Here is a 15214-nt window from a genome sequence, read left to right on the forward strand (position 1 = left end):
GGGAACATTCAAGAAATGAGCCTTTGAAAAACAACTTGTGCTACCAAAAGGAGGGGAGGGGGAATCAAATTAAGCAAGTGAGGAACGGGGCCTCGCCTTCTGAGTCCTAGAGACCCAATCTAAATATTTAAATGTAAAAGACAGATTTCTAACCGCTCAACTTCATAAACCTTCTACACCGCCACTCACGGGAGAGTCGAGCATCCCTCTGATCCGGAATATTCATAGGCCTGGACGGGCATTGCTCATCTAGTTGGCGTTTTCACACATGCCATGTTCAGTTATGAAACATCTCAAGCAGACAACACCACAACACAAAACATAACACTGCTCACAGCCCTGGGGAGGAGCAGACGACCAGAAAGTCCGTAACGCAAACACTCTGGAAAGGCCCCTCATTCTGTGGCACCCTCCTGACAACCCCCCTCGGTACTAAGGTATTGAAGGGCTGGACGGAGCCCCCGAGGAGCCCCAGACCAAAACTATGTTAGCTTCTAGGGGACACTCATACTGTAGCAGAAAGTCCCTTGTTCTGAAACCGTCAAGCCTGACGCAGGAGCTGCTATCATAGACCTGTCCTCCTGGGTGTGTGACTGCCACAGCCAGGTTCCCCTTGTTTGGAAGGTTCTAGCCATCACCTGAAAGGACTGTGTGAGGCTCCACAGGAGCCTGTGAGAGCAGAGTTGTCTGACTGTGGGTAGCACCCTGCGCAGACTCTACAGCCTACATCCACTCTCTAGGTTATGGCCCTTGTCTGACCTGAGTAACTCTGTCCTCCTAGGAGGCAGTAACCAACTGCCCAGTGTGCCTCCCTGACAACCCCATCCCGGATCTTCACTCAGATCTGCCTCTAGCTGGAGGAGGAGGGCACTGCCTCCATGCATGGCTCCTCTGGGCACCAGCATCTCACGGGTGCTGTTGTGGGATCTGGGCTGGACCAGTAGGCATGGCAGATGTGATTTCCTATGCCCATAGGGCTGGCATCCTACTTGGGCTTGATTCTGGTGCCCCTGCCAGAGAAGTGCAGGTTAATGGTGGATAATATGTTGTGACAAAATGGTGGTCTTTTAAGAACCATGGGTTTTTAAATTCTCACCAGACTTAGCTATTTGGAAACTTCTGTGTAAAATGGCATTCTTCAAAGGTGTCCGGGGAAGTCAAAACACCAAGTTTCAATTTGCTCTTTAACTTCCAATTGTAGGGAACAAAATCCATTCTTTTGATGCGCATAATAGTTAAGAACCACTTGGTTCAAGTGTAACTCAAGGCCAAGTAGACCACAGAACGCTGAGTTCCACCTGTAATTCCTGCTTTTTTGGGTTGCTGTGGACTGACCGGGCCATCTTACATTCTTAGCAAAGCCTGAATCCTCTAGGGCCCCAAATCTCGAATATACAACACTCCGAGTTGTCACGGGAAAGGCACGTATCCAGGCTGACTGGTGTGGGGCAGTCCTGGGAGAGTTGTTCCATTACAGGTCACCTCTCCGTGTGTTCTGCAGGGATACAGCAGGGGCGGGGCGGGGCGGGGCTGGACTTGGAGCTTTCATTGCTAAACATCCAAAGAACAGAAGAGCTACACTTGCTGAGGTGGGGCAGCTTGGAAAAGCTGCTCCTAAATCTGTCCTGCCCTTCAATCTGCCTCATCTTCCTTTTCCTTACCTCAGTGTCCAGTGACAGTGACAGGGTCTCTTGATGGTTGGCGCTACTAGTGGGCAGTGAGCTAGGAGGTGAGGTGGGGAGGGGTGGGTGGATTCTGGATCTTTCCGGATCTGGGGAACGGAGCTAGGGCAAGAATGTAGGGGGAAGAAGAGGGAAGGAGAGAAGACAGTCCTGTGGGCATCGGAGGAGAAGGGAAAGGAGATGGCAGTTGGGGAGGGGCAAGAGGAAGGGGCTGGGAATGCTGGGAGGCAGGTCACAGTCAGGGTTGGTCAGATTTCCCAGGGGGCACTGTAAGGGTAGGCAATGGGTATCTGTATATTAAGGTTTAGGAGTACTGGATAGTGACAGAGAGGTTGTGACCATTCATAGCCCAGACAGGCCCTGAGAGGTACCATCTGCCCTTCCCGCCTGTTTGTGTAAAAGCCATGGGGATGGTTTCTCTGGATCCTGGTCTACTGGCCACTCTGCTCTAGGGACTCATGAATAATTTCTCACACAGAAGTGTTATTTGGATGCCTTCTCTCTAGAAACTGTCATGTGGGTGGCAGGGACCACAGATCGTAATTTCTAATCTAGAACCCCAGGCACACTCTAGAGAGACCCCTGTTCATACATATGAAGACACCCATCTAGCAGTCATTGTTGGGGTTCTGTGTCTTAGGGTCCAAAGCTCCCAGAAAGGACAGGAAAGTAGGCAAGTGAGGTTCACCTCTAAGTAACCCCCTCACCAAGACTCCCTTTCTTCACATGACAGCAGAGAAATGGTATAGGGGAACTTCCCCTCGCCAACAACACTTTGGGCAGGGCCTTACCAGGTGACCAAGACAAGTGGGTACAATGATCAAATCCTGGGCAAGCTTTAGGACCAGATAGAGCACCCTGCTTGAGGGGGCCAACCTGGTGGATGCATGTTGAATGTGAATGTCTATGCAAGCACACTGCATCCTGCTTACTTTGTCTGTTTTGAACATGGCTTTAAATCAACCAGAAGCTTGCCCTCCCTTCCCATCAGAGAACTATTTAAGGAGGCAAGAAGACTGTAGGATGCATTTAGGACTAACGGAACTCCAAGATGGATTAGAATGGAATGAATCCCTCCACACTTTATCTCCCATCCATAAAGTGACTGACATCATCACTGGAATAATCTAGAAACCATTAAAATGTATTCACAAAAGGCGAGCCACTGTCAATCCTCGAGGCCTTCATTATCATTAGGAATAAACACACACTGGCTGCAGGCCATCACGACAGGAGCAGGATTTGCAGCTGAAGGGCCTGGCTCTTACCCTGTGAGCTGCCGACAGACCTCAGAATCCAGAGTGCTCTCTGGAAACTGTATGCAGATGCTCGAGCCCCGCCCGGGGTTCAGTCCAACGGGAATCTGCAGTTTAGCCCCACGGTTCCTATGCATGTTAAATTTGTGTGCTTATTGGTGTGTGTGTGTGTGTGTGTGTGTGTGTGTGTTTAGAAGCCAGAGATTGACATTTGTGCCAGCTGGTTGCTTTCTATTTTATTTTCTTTTTTGACTGGCCTGGAACTCATCATGTAGATCAGGCTGGTCTCAAACTCACAGAGATCTGCCTGCCTCTGCCTCCTGAGAACTGGATTCAAGGTGTGCGCCGCCACACCAGTTCTGTCTTGTTTTCTGAGACAGGGTCTCTAATAAACCTTGAGCTAACCAACTGGGCAAGACTAGGCAGCCAACGGGTCCACAGAGTCTCTTGTCTTTGCCTCCTCAGTGCTAGGATTATAGACATACACTGCCCTACCTACATTTTTGCATGGGTGCTGGGGATCCAAATTCAGGCCCTCATGCTGACTTGACAGGCGTTTTCCTACCTGAGCCATCTCCCCAGAGACACGTTAGCCTCTGGTGAGTGCTATGGCCTGAGCCTGCTTCACACTGCCCCCACGTTGGTTCTTGCTTTTATGCTAGGGTATTAAGGTGTTCTGATTTCTTCTACATGGCTGCTTTATGTTCAGATGCACTGTTGAAAGATCCAAAGAGAAGCAGGAATTCTCAGGAGCCATGGGGACTGTGTGGCTTGCTGTGGAGCTGATAGTGAGCGCCCAAGCTCTTTCAGCATTCCAGCAGACTTGGGCAAGGGAAGGAACCCCCGCTGACCGAGAGCCACATGCCCAGTTTCAGCTCCATCTTTCTTCCTGCGTGACCCTGGATGCGATTCTAGCTGGGAGACCTTTTTTCCTCCAAAGTGAGGGCAAATTTATGTTAGTCTGTCTAAATAGTTTTCAACCTAGGGCTCCCCCCTGTGACAAAAGGACACGTGTATATATGAAATAGCTGTTGGTGGCTAACAGCTATTTTATTTTTGTAACCATGGGGGTATGTTTGGCTCTTTGAGATCCTCTGGCTGCTTCAAGGAGCAAACCCCCAACTTTGCTCACATTAAGCAGCGTGAGCTAATCAGCTGAAAAAACCAGCGTGGGATGTTCTTTGATCCTTAAGAGAAATAGGAAGAGGAAGATGTGTTTTAATTAGATCTTTATAATGTGACAAAGTAGATGCTGGAGAGTTCCAGGGAGTTGATCGTCTTTCTAAGTCACGGCTGTGTTCAGACTATCCTGAGCAGGGGCTGTATATCACTGTCGTCCAGTTTGTGATAAATTTATAGCTGGGTTCTGCGGAGCAGATTTATATCAACAATTAAGGAGAAGGAAAACGGCTCATAAATTTTGGCTGGCATAGTCCAGCACCGAAAAGGAGGAAGGGGAATGGTTTAGCTGGATCAAAAGTCAATAATCTCAACATGAAGTGCTAAAGCTATAGCAAAACAGTCGAAAAGGAACGAGTTGTATTTTCTCTCTCACCCTTTAAAAATTACACATTGGAGTGAACAATGGCACAGCCTCATGGCGAAGGCCTGATTAGAATCCTGAAGTGCTTTCTGCAGTCTCCTAAACTGTGCAGATGGGAGAAGCCTCCCCCTGGTCCTCTGCTACTAGTGAATGAGAGTACCCCCTCTTCAGACTGACCAAGACAACATGGGTGGGGGGAAGATGGGTTCTCCACAAGGCCCAGTGATTTGAAAAGGGTAACGCTGTGGTTCAGCTTCCAGAATCCATGTCTTAGGATTTGGTCTCTCATTTTCTATGTCAACGGTATTGGAAGGTAGAGCCTTTGAGAAATTAGGATTAAATGAAGTCATGAGGGCAGTGAGCCTAAAATGGTATGAGTGGTTTTATGACGAAAGAAGCAAAGGAGCTCGGACGTGGTTCATTAGGTAAAGCACTTGTCATGGTAGTGTGGGGGTCTGGTGTGGATGCCTGGCACGCACGTAAAAAGCTGGGGTCAGTGGCACATACATATCATCCCAGAGTGGGAAGGCAGAGACAGGTGGGTCCCCAAGACTCACTGGCCACAGTTTAGCTGTATTGACTTCTAAGTTCAATGGAAGACTCTGTGTCGAAAAAATAAAGCTGAGAGTGGAGGAAGACATGAAACACTGACTTTTGGCCTCCATAGGTGTGTGTACATGTATGTATATGTGTACATATGTGTGCACACGTGTGTATACATGTAGACAAACATACACAAAAACAAAAACAAAGAAACAGAGACCAAGCTAGCATGCATGCTGTTTCAGCATGTAACACTATCTGCTATATCACGAAGCAACAAGAAGGCCCTTGCCACCCGCCAGCAGACTCTGGTACAATAATCTCCAGAGTGATAGTGAAATGTTCTGGTACTTTTTTTTTTTTTTTAATCTTGTCTATTCTCAAGTCTTTTATTATAGCAACAGACTGAGAGAAGGCTCTAAGCAAAAGGAAGAGAGGCTGAGCAAAATTCTCAAGACAGATGATTTGGAAGAGAATATGTGTGTCTGGAAAGAAGGCTGGAGACACGAGCTATTGGGCAGATTCACACTGGAACAGAAACCCGGTCCCCTGTCCCCGTAAGGAGAGAGGCAGCTGAGGCTGAATGGGTCAGAGTCAGGAGCAAGGAAAAGAGCATTGTTAGGCAGAAGCGGGGGTTGATTCCCCAACAATGGGGGTGGCAGTGGAAGCTAAGGGCGGGAAGAGGGCAGCGTATGAGTTAAGTTGTTTTTGCTAAAAGTGAAGCTTTGAACTCTTGACTTTCATGGCTGATAAGTCTCTTCTAGGTTGGTAACGGAGGCACAGGGCAGCTGGCAGCCTGGGCTCCACTGTAAGCAGTCGGAAGCATCAGGTGCCCCCGAGGAAGTCACAAGAAGCAGCCACATCATTGAAAAGAGATGCACGGAGTCAGGTGGCCTGGGCACTGCTGGACCCACTGTCCTGGTTCCGTGACTCTGCTCTGAGAAGTTCTGAGGGAAGGAAACTGAAAGAGGGAACTTCTTATTTGGGGGACCATGGATCCGTTTTTTTAAAAAAGAAAACCAAAACTTTGTATTGATTCTTTGTGGATTTCACATCATTCATCCTGATGTCACTCATCTCCCCATCCCCTTGCTTCTACCCTCTGCCCTTACAGCCTGCCCTCCTGCCAAAAAAAAAAAAAACAAAAAACAAAAAAACCCAAAATTTAAAGGTAAGACCAAACAAACAAAAAAAAACCCAAATAAAACAAATCTTGGCATGGAAGCTGTAGTGTGGCCCGGTGAGTCACACAGCGCACCCTTTAGTCAATACAGCTTTACTTCTAAGTGTTCATTGCAATGAGTCATTGGTCTGGTTCGAGGCCTCTGGCTTCTACTACACCCTTGATACTGGGCCCTCACTGGGACGCCTCTTGGACATCCTATTGTTGCTTTGTGTCATGGAGATCCTGCAGCTTTGGATTTGTGGGTTTGGGGGACCATGGATTCTAAGCCCAATGCTGAACAGGCTTTTTTTTTTTTTGCTACCCAGAAGTCATTCACCCCACACCCAGGATCTACCCTTCCCCCACTGAAAGGTTAGAGGAAGGGGTGAGACCCACCTTCTTTAACTGCAGAGATGGACAGGTGACCCGGGCCTAACACAAATCAGAACCTCGTGTTCTCATTGCCAGTGGCTGCTTGAGGGACCTGTCCCTGAGAAGCAACGGGCTTCTGTGTGAGCATTTCAGCAGGAGAGCCGTGCTTCTCCATGCTGGGCTTGTACCTGCTTTCCTCTGCCCCTGTCTTCCTAATACAGAGGCCAGAGCTATGCAGATGCAGCTCAGTGCTAGAGGGATTTAGTGCTAGCTCACTGGATCAAGACTCAGCCAGCAGACTAGAGATGGGTACTTAATACCTCACAGTTCCAGGAATCCTCATACTTAAACTCTCAGCCAGGGACTGGGGAAACGGCCCAGCCAGTAAAGTACAAACAAGGGACCTGTGTGTGGCTCCCTAACCTCTACATGCAAGCAAGTGTGGCAGCTCATTGCAGAGGTGTGAAGAGCCAAGTCCAGACCCCAGATCCCATGGAAGGCTGCATGGGCGTAGCAGTTCACCCATGATTCCAGCACTCAGAAGGTGGAGACAGGGAATCCTCAGAGCAAACTGGCTAGATAGAGTAGCCATACAGAAACTCTGGGTTCAACTGAAGACACTGCCTCAATGAATAAGATGGAGAGCCATGGAGGCTCCCAGGGCCAATCTTGGGCCTTCACACGCGTGTGAACGCATACGTGCATGCACATACAACACACATGCGAGGAAAAACTGGAGTACATTTAAAGTAATGACAGGAGAAAACACAAAACCTCCTCATGGACCTCATTTAATTCACTGTTCAAAATCCAGGTGACACGGCTATCCTGAAGCGAGGGGAGAGACCGAATGATGAGTGTGCCCAAAGGGACTGAAACCAAAAGACAGAGAGAGCAACTGGGCACAGGGTTGGAACACTTGCAGCCTCTGGAGTTTGCTGTGCCCTGGGGTCTACCTGCTTTAACTGTTGTTGTTTATATTTATTTATTGTGTGCAGCGGGGGGAGGGAGGAGTAGAGGTGCCACCGCTAGAGTGTGGCTGTCGGGTGGTAGTGTGAGGTCTGCTTTTCTCATTCTGTAGTATAGCTTGGTGGAAGAGGATTGAGCCAGTTCATCAAACTGGCAGGAGGTGGCTTTACCAGTTGAACCTTCTCGACTGCCCATTGGGTGACATTTTCTACCACTGTAAGAAGCAGTGTCTCAGACGACACAGGGTTTTTTTTTCAATCGTAGAGGAGGGTAGTGGCTCTCACTACATCCCCAAAAGGCATTACTGGAGGAGAGAAGGTGCTGGGGGAAGGGACAAGAACCAGGATCTAGACACTTGAATGACAGGTCACCCAAGGGGTCCTGCCCTCTAGAGCGAGGTCAGAGCCCCCTGTGCACAGGGAAAGCCTGCAGCCACAGAAGTCGGCACTAACTGGCACTCAGGAGATGTCTGTTGAGTGGAAACCAGCAGGAAAGTTATAACAAATCATACTTTACATGCAAATTTTCAGGAATATTTTCAGGAAAATACTTAATGTGTGAACAGCTAATCTGCATTTTCATGTCCTGACAGATGGCCTATATTAACAGACTTCTGGGGATAGAAGAAAGAAAGAAAGAAAGAAAGAAAGAAAGAAAGAAAGAAAGAAAGAAAGAAAGAAAGAAAGAAAGAAGAAAAAAAGAAAAAGAAACCTACAAGTATTCACCGAGTGGGTGCTGTGAGCGAGGCTGCACAGGGCAGTGTGTTCTCCAATTATCTTACTGTTTAAAAAAATCCAACTTGGTGGCATTCAAAAATGACCCCAAATATTGTCCAGAGGAAGAAAATGACCCTCAGGACTTGCCTAGGTAGATAGAGCATATTTTCTTGGGAGGTGGTTCTAGGTGCCAATGTCTGATACTGCAGTCTCAAAATGAACCAGACACCAAGTGCATCAGCACCTGTGGGAGTGGTGGTCAATGATGCAGTCCCCTCCCAGTCTGTGTTTGCAGAATCAGAACTTCTCTGCTCAGGGCCCCGGAGTCTGCAATTCGCGTCATCTTCTCAGAGGATGGAAAACCTGTACCTGGTGCAATCAGTTTGTGTGCCCATGGGTCTCATACTGAGCACAGCCCCATGGGAGGTGGCCTTTTAGGGAAAGAAGTCCTGATCCTAGGCTCAGAGGTTGAAGGAGGCCAGGGTCTAGTGATTTGGCATCACCTTCCTTGAGGTCAGGGTAGAGGTGAGGGCAATGTCACTGGGTTTTGCCTGGAAGCCAGACTATGTCCACAGCTCCCTACCTAGACCTAACGCAGGTTGTGGCTGATGAACCTGGCAGACTCCCAGGGCTTTGCTAATGTCTACGATGCAACAGTCTAGAACTAACTATGCACAGCTTATGTGATCCCGGAAGGTGTCATTTGGAAGGTCTATTGCTTAATAGACTCTTGGCTATTAATCCCCTGCAGGGTGAAGATAACGACCCTAGCTCTTGGAGCATTTGCACCTTCCCCAGGCCTCTCTCACATGTACCCCATCACAGGGCACCCTTCAGATTCTTCTATGTTTACTTCTTTTAATGTGCCTTTTGGCTTGAGACTACGGGCTGAACTTCCCTCTGCCACCTTCCTCAGGAAGGCGTCTTCCCCAGTCCCCAGCCATGGGACTCCGCACACTTAATCTTGGGGCTAGAGTCAGTTTGCTCAGGCATATTTGTGTCCCTATGCCCTGACTACAATAATCGGCCCATGGGTGGACAGTGACCTCAGCGTTCTGATTGGAGCGACCTTCATGACTTTCACAGGGAATTTGCAGTCACAGATCCTCTTTAGAGGTGAGGAGTGAGGAAATACATGGTCCCAGGCACTCTGGGCAGGCTTTCTATGGCTTCCCAAGGACAGTGTGGTCAAACATGGGGCCAACAGGAAGAAACAGCCAAAACTGAGGTCAGAAAAACTAAGGCCTGAGGGAGTCTTTGAGGCTTCCCTAAATATTTTCCCGAAGTCTCATTCACTCCCGAACGGAGTAAGGATACATACCTACAAGTACAAATGTTTGTTTTTGCTAGAAATCAGTTTGACTCAGAGTTTTGTTACCTGGTACTAAATATGTCATAAGACACATACACTGTGATGTACCCCATCATCTCTGACCTCTCTTCTCCCCGCCACTCAACTAGAACCAAACACTCTATAACTCCCTATAAAGCAGACAGAGCCAGGTGGTAGGGTTATCTGGATTCATGGCTTGTTTAGAGTCCATGTTAGAGGAATATTGATTAATGGATCAATGTCAGTCCGGAGGAAGCCCTGTCCTGTTCAACATTTTAATCAATGACTTGGATGAAATGGGAGACACGGTTGGCAAGTCTCAGATGACAAGAACTGGAGGAAACGCTAATAAGACAGATGGTGGAATCAAGATTCAAAATTATTTTGACCGAATGAAACAGTATTAAGGAGAAATACAAACTCATGCATTTAGGCTCAAAAGATCAATATGTATAAGCAGGGTGCTGGGGAGACCTGGCTCAATAGGCTCAAAAGATCAATCTGTATAAGCAGGGTATTGGGGAGACCCGGCTTGTCAGTTATCATAACATCAAAGAACTTGAAGTTGACCACACAGGTTCACATGGAGTTAAATCCCGGGGCAATTAGTAGCAGTTATTCAGGTTCCAAAGATTTAGTAAGTGGCTTGGAGAAGAAAGACTAAGTTTGCCTCTATTTGCCCTGGTAGGACAAAGAAGACTTGTCTAGGAAATAGTTTCTGGATCCTAACGCTTCCAATAGCAGAATAAGCTACATCCCAAACTTGTGAATATTAACTAATGACATCAGGGTGTTAAGGACAAAACTCCATTGTGGGGGATTTCCTTAAAGTTCGGACTTTTAAAGTGATTCAAGGCAGTGCACACAGCAGCATCCTGAGAAAACCACGAGGTGAGGAAGCAGCCCAGCTCAACACCCGGGAAAGGTTGCTGCCATCTACTACAGAGGGGCCTCATCTCCAAGGACACCCCAGACTCCACCTGTGCTTGGGGCTCCCAGCCCGTCTGGATTGTGCCTCCTCCTCTGCCCTCTCCTTCCTGCCTCATCGGCTTCCCGTGTCTATGCCTGCCTCTGGATACAGCCCTCTCCAGACGTGGCTCCCTTTGCTGACTCTCCTCTCCTGTCTTCCTCAGGAAGCGCCTCACAGTTAAAGCATGCCTTAACCAGACTCTTTCCCTATGGCTGCCCTTTCACCCACCCCACCCCCTTCCTTCCTGGGTCTCTGCAGGCCCCTGGAGCCAGTCTTACGGGCTCTTTACTTTCCTCTGAACACCCCATTTTACTTGCTAGCCCAGAGAGATGGCGAAGGTGCGTGTGATCTTATTTTATCTTACAAACTTAGAATGTGATTTTAACAAGTCATTAAGGCGACATTTCACTGAATCCACCGCCGTGTGGCTGTGCACGGTCGCCTGGACCCCGCCGTACTCACGTGCTTCTCCATGAAGAGGTCCACCTCTTTCAGAAGCCTCTCCTGGCAGTCAGGGTGGGTTGCCAGCAGGTAGGTGACGAAGGAAAGTGTGTTAGTGATGATCTCATGGCCAGCGATGAGGAAGAGGAAGGCCTGGCCCACAATTTCATCCGTGGTTAAAGGCTTAGACATGGATGCAGGGCTGCTTCTTTGGGGAGGGTCCACTGTGCACTTGGCAGAGGACAGGGCTTCTGTGACCATGTCAAAGTCTTCCACGCCCACAGAGTGTGTGGAGTGCCGGGCGTCCAGCACCATCTGTAGGAAGTCTCTCCGCCTCTGAGAACAGGAGAGGAAAAGGCACATTAGAGTCACAGAATGAGGCTGGAGGACCAGGGAGGAGACTCCTGGGTGGAGTTTCTGAACAGCTCAGGAGGAACAGGTTCTTGTCACTGGGTTATCTGAGATGGTGAGAGCCTGGTGGTCACCATAATGACCCCCAGGATAGCAGCAAGGGGCAGATCAATGCTCCAGTGGAAGATGAGGCCATTGTCCTTTTTGCCATTGTACAGACTTATGGAGCAACTGTGGGGCAATTTAATACACACAATGTGTGATGGCGAGAGCAGTCTTTCCATATCATGTATGTGCTGTGTAGGTCTGGAATCTTTAAACTCTCCTTTTGGAGTTGTTCTAGAACAGCTTCCCTGTTGAGCTGGAGAACACCAGAACTTAGTCCTCTTACTCATCAGGTTTGGGTACCCAACCACCTCCTTCCCCTTCCTCCCCTCCCTAGCTTCCAGTGACAATCATTTTCTACTTCTGAGATCAGATTTTTCAGCTCCCACATGCCCAACAAGCATTCTGTGTTTGTCTTTCTGTTCCTGGCTTCTTGCACTTAACATAACGTCCTCCCGTGTCTATCCATGTAGCGGAAAACCAATAGATCCCATGCTTTTATAAGGTCAAATAGTATTCTGTTGTGTTTATGTCTCATGCTCCCTTCGTCTATTCTGGATGAGGCCATTCCAGCCAGGCTGATTCCTACCCCACCCCCAAATGTGCTTAAAATAAAGTAAGTTTTGGAGCAGCAGATACAGTGGGATCTCATTCCCTAAAAACAGTAAGTGTACAATCTAGAGAAGTATGTGCATCTTTCATGTGTAGTAATATCGGCCACGTCTGATCCCTAGAGCAAAAGGAGGTGGGAAAGCCAAGGTCTTTTAGTTCTGATTAGCACTTTCTACATGTTTGTACTACTGGCTGAATTTCCAGTGAGAAAACACCTGATAGATTTAAGTCAGAGCACATGTCTAACTGTTTACTGTGCAAGGACATAGTGGACGGCTATAAGTTTTCTCCTACAGTAGACAGTCAACAGGACAAGATGGCGGCATGTAGCAGGGAGCCGGCTTGTCTTCAAAGCCCCCCAGACTTGGCAGCCTGCTTCCTATGGGATCCCTTTATTCTCTCCAGTAATCCTCAATCTCCTTTGAGTGGTTAAAGGCTCCTTATCATTTCCCCCACCTTCCTTATCAGTAATTTGCATATCCTTTACATTTTGATCACCACTAATTCTGACCATGGAATGTTTACCCACTGCTCTGGCATTCACGAAGGGTGTTCCCAGGGTGTCCTTTCTTCAAAATGGCCTTTTTTTTTTTTTTTTTTTAAAATAATGAATAACAACCAGGATGTTGCTCTTTTCTGGTTTATGGGATTAAAACAGCAAGAGGAGAGTATCAGAACTTCCAACAGGAAAATATTATAATTTCAAAGGACTTCCCTAGTTGTGTGGCGTTTTCTCAACTTGTTGGCTTCTGAACCCCTGTTGCATGAATAATCTATGCCCCACACCTCGGCATGTAATTCCACCTTTTAACTTTGTTGGCATTTCACGTGTGGCCACTTTTTCTGCTCCGTGAGATGCAAAGCAACCCCAGGGTGAGACCCTCCCCTTTCCCCCACCTTGGCCAAGTGTTATGCTGAGCACATTTTAAACATGCAATAGAATCTTCTTCAAATCAGAATGTAAAGCAACAGATGCCCTCAGGAATAGGAGCAGTGGGTTTGTTTTCAACTGTTCAGCTGCTGTTGGGAGCAGAAACCCTTTGCTGATGAACAGGTAGGGACCATCAAAGGTGTCTGCTGGGAGCCTGGCAGGGCTCACCACTAAAGGTGAACACACACCGAGGCCAAGGAGGCAAGGTCTCCATTTCCCACCAGGCTATTCTCACTTTAATAGCAGAGGAAAAGGCTAAGCCTGGGCTTCCTCACTGTTCCCTGACCCTGCTCATTTTGCTGTCCTGTTACTGGTCAACATCCGGGTAGCTGTTGTGGTCCCACATATTACAGGGGGCAGAATAAGATGGCACAGGGGAACATGACACCCGAGTCTCCCTGGGTGCCTGGATGTGACCAGAGAAGCCAAGTGTGTTCCTAGTCCCCAAGGCTTGACTGTCGCTTTTCTTGGGTGGAGCCCGAGTGACGGCAGGGCAGCTCGCAGCCATAGCCACACCATCTTTCCCCAGAAGCAGCATGGTAACTGGCATTTCCCCCCTTTTATCCAAGCCCAGCCAGACTGCAGAAAGGGCTGGTGAAGTCTTGCAGAAATCTGTCTTAACTGCCAGCTGATGAGGCCAGGGGAAAGGGCCTCTCTCCAGGGCCCACGAGCTAGAGAGGAACATTAGTGCAGATGGGATTCTTCCATTCCCAAAGCGTCGCGGAGGCCATGCGAAAGCTGCCCATTTAGGATGGAAACAGGGCTGGTTTACGGTTATATCCAAGAAAAATACATGCCCTGATAGATGTAGGTGTCTAATCCGCCCATCGGCTAGAGCTTAGAAAAATATTTACCTTTTAACATCTGTGCGGCATTTTCGCTGTGCAAACACACATCTGTTTGATGGAATGTATACAGAGTTCAGATGGGTTCTAAGTGAGTTTTCTTAGTAACTGTATAGCTCTGTCTTGACACGGGCAGCCCTGGATTTGTGGTTGGGAGGTTTTTCTCAGATCAACTCATTGTTTGAAACAAATAGCTGTAAAGTTTATGGAAGGAAAAGCTTGAGGCAATCCCAGTAATTGGCTCCTTAATAACCTCTCACCTCTTAGTCACTCAGTGCAATGGTTTCTGAATTTTCAGCCTGGTTCTACAGCCAGTAGGTTTCAGGCTTGGGTGCAAGTGCGTGTGTGTGGCTGCATGTGGCTGTGTGTGACTGTGTGTGTGTGGCAGTGTGTGACTGTGTATGTGGTGTGTGTGCGTGCTATGTGTGTCTCTGTGTGTGTCTCTGTGTGTGTATGGCTCTGTGTGTGTGTCTGTGTGTGCGTGCCATGTGTGTGTCTGTGTGTGTGTGGCAGTGTGTGTGAGTGGCAGTGTGTGTGTGTGGCAGTGTGTGTGTGCTGTGTGTGTGTGCTGTGTGTGGCTGTGTATGTGGCTGTGTGTGGCTGTGTGTGTATGGCTGTGTATGTGTATATGTATGTGTGTGTGCATGGCTGTGTATGTGTATATGTATGTGAGTGTTTCTGTGGGGGGGCTGTATGTGTATGTCTGTGTGTGTATAGCTGTGTGTGTATGGCTGTGTGTGTGTATGGCTGTGTGTGTGTATGGCTGTGTATGTGTATATGTATGTGTGTGTGTTTCTGTGGGGGGAGCTGTGTGTGTGTCTCTGTGTGTGTGTAAGCTCTCTTAGCGCAGCCCTTTGCAGCAATCGTGAAGTTTGAAAATGGTTCTTTATTTCTTGTCCTTCAGGCTTTTCCCTCACAGCCCAGAAGCACACATTTGAATGAAGTTGTCCTGTCTTTTCTGTCTGCTTCCTAGTGGGGCCGGATAGACCAGCTGGCCCATTTTCCCTCACCTCTAAGGGCATTCAAGTGGAGCTGATGGTGGTGTGGGCCAAGGGCTTGAGAGCTCTTATATACGTCCCCACACCTTTCCGATGCAGAGAAAAGTTGCTACACCATCCCTAGGGCGTGTAGCTGAGTAGGACAGGCTGCTGCCCAAGGCTGCTAAGTGCATCAAACTACTAATTGACTTGGATTTCATTCTAGGCCAATGCCTTAACCATCAGGCCTCATGAATCCCTCTGAGCCACTGTCTTTGAGAAAACCCTTTTAAAGCTCCATCTTGCTCACGGCAGCGGAGGAAAAGCCCTTTTAGCCTATTTTTTCATTTTTGTAACTGTCTTTAATGCAATGAATCCCTTAATGGACAGCTCTACCACGGAC

General features: G+C 48.2%; 1 protein-coding gene across 1 annotated transcript in view; it reads right to left on the bottom strand.

Annotated features, from left to right (window-relative positions):
* Positions 1-15214, bottom strand: part of Tbxas1 (thromboxane A synthase 1) — a 167794-nt gene that overhangs the window by 42074 nt on the left and 110506 nt on the right. The window contains exon 9 of the mRNA XM_057776626.1: positions 11012-11326. Within this exon, the coding sequence (XP_057632609.1) occupies positions 11012-11326 (315 nt within the window). The remainder of the gene's footprint in view (positions 1-11011; positions 11327-15214) is intronic.

This window comes from Chionomys nivalis, chromosome 1 (assembly GCF_950005125.1).
Source record: "Chionomys nivalis chromosome 1, mChiNiv1.1, whole genome shotgun sequence".
Lineage (NCBI taxonomy): Eukaryota > Metazoa > Chordata > Mammalia > Rodentia > Cricetidae > Chionomys > Chionomys nivalis.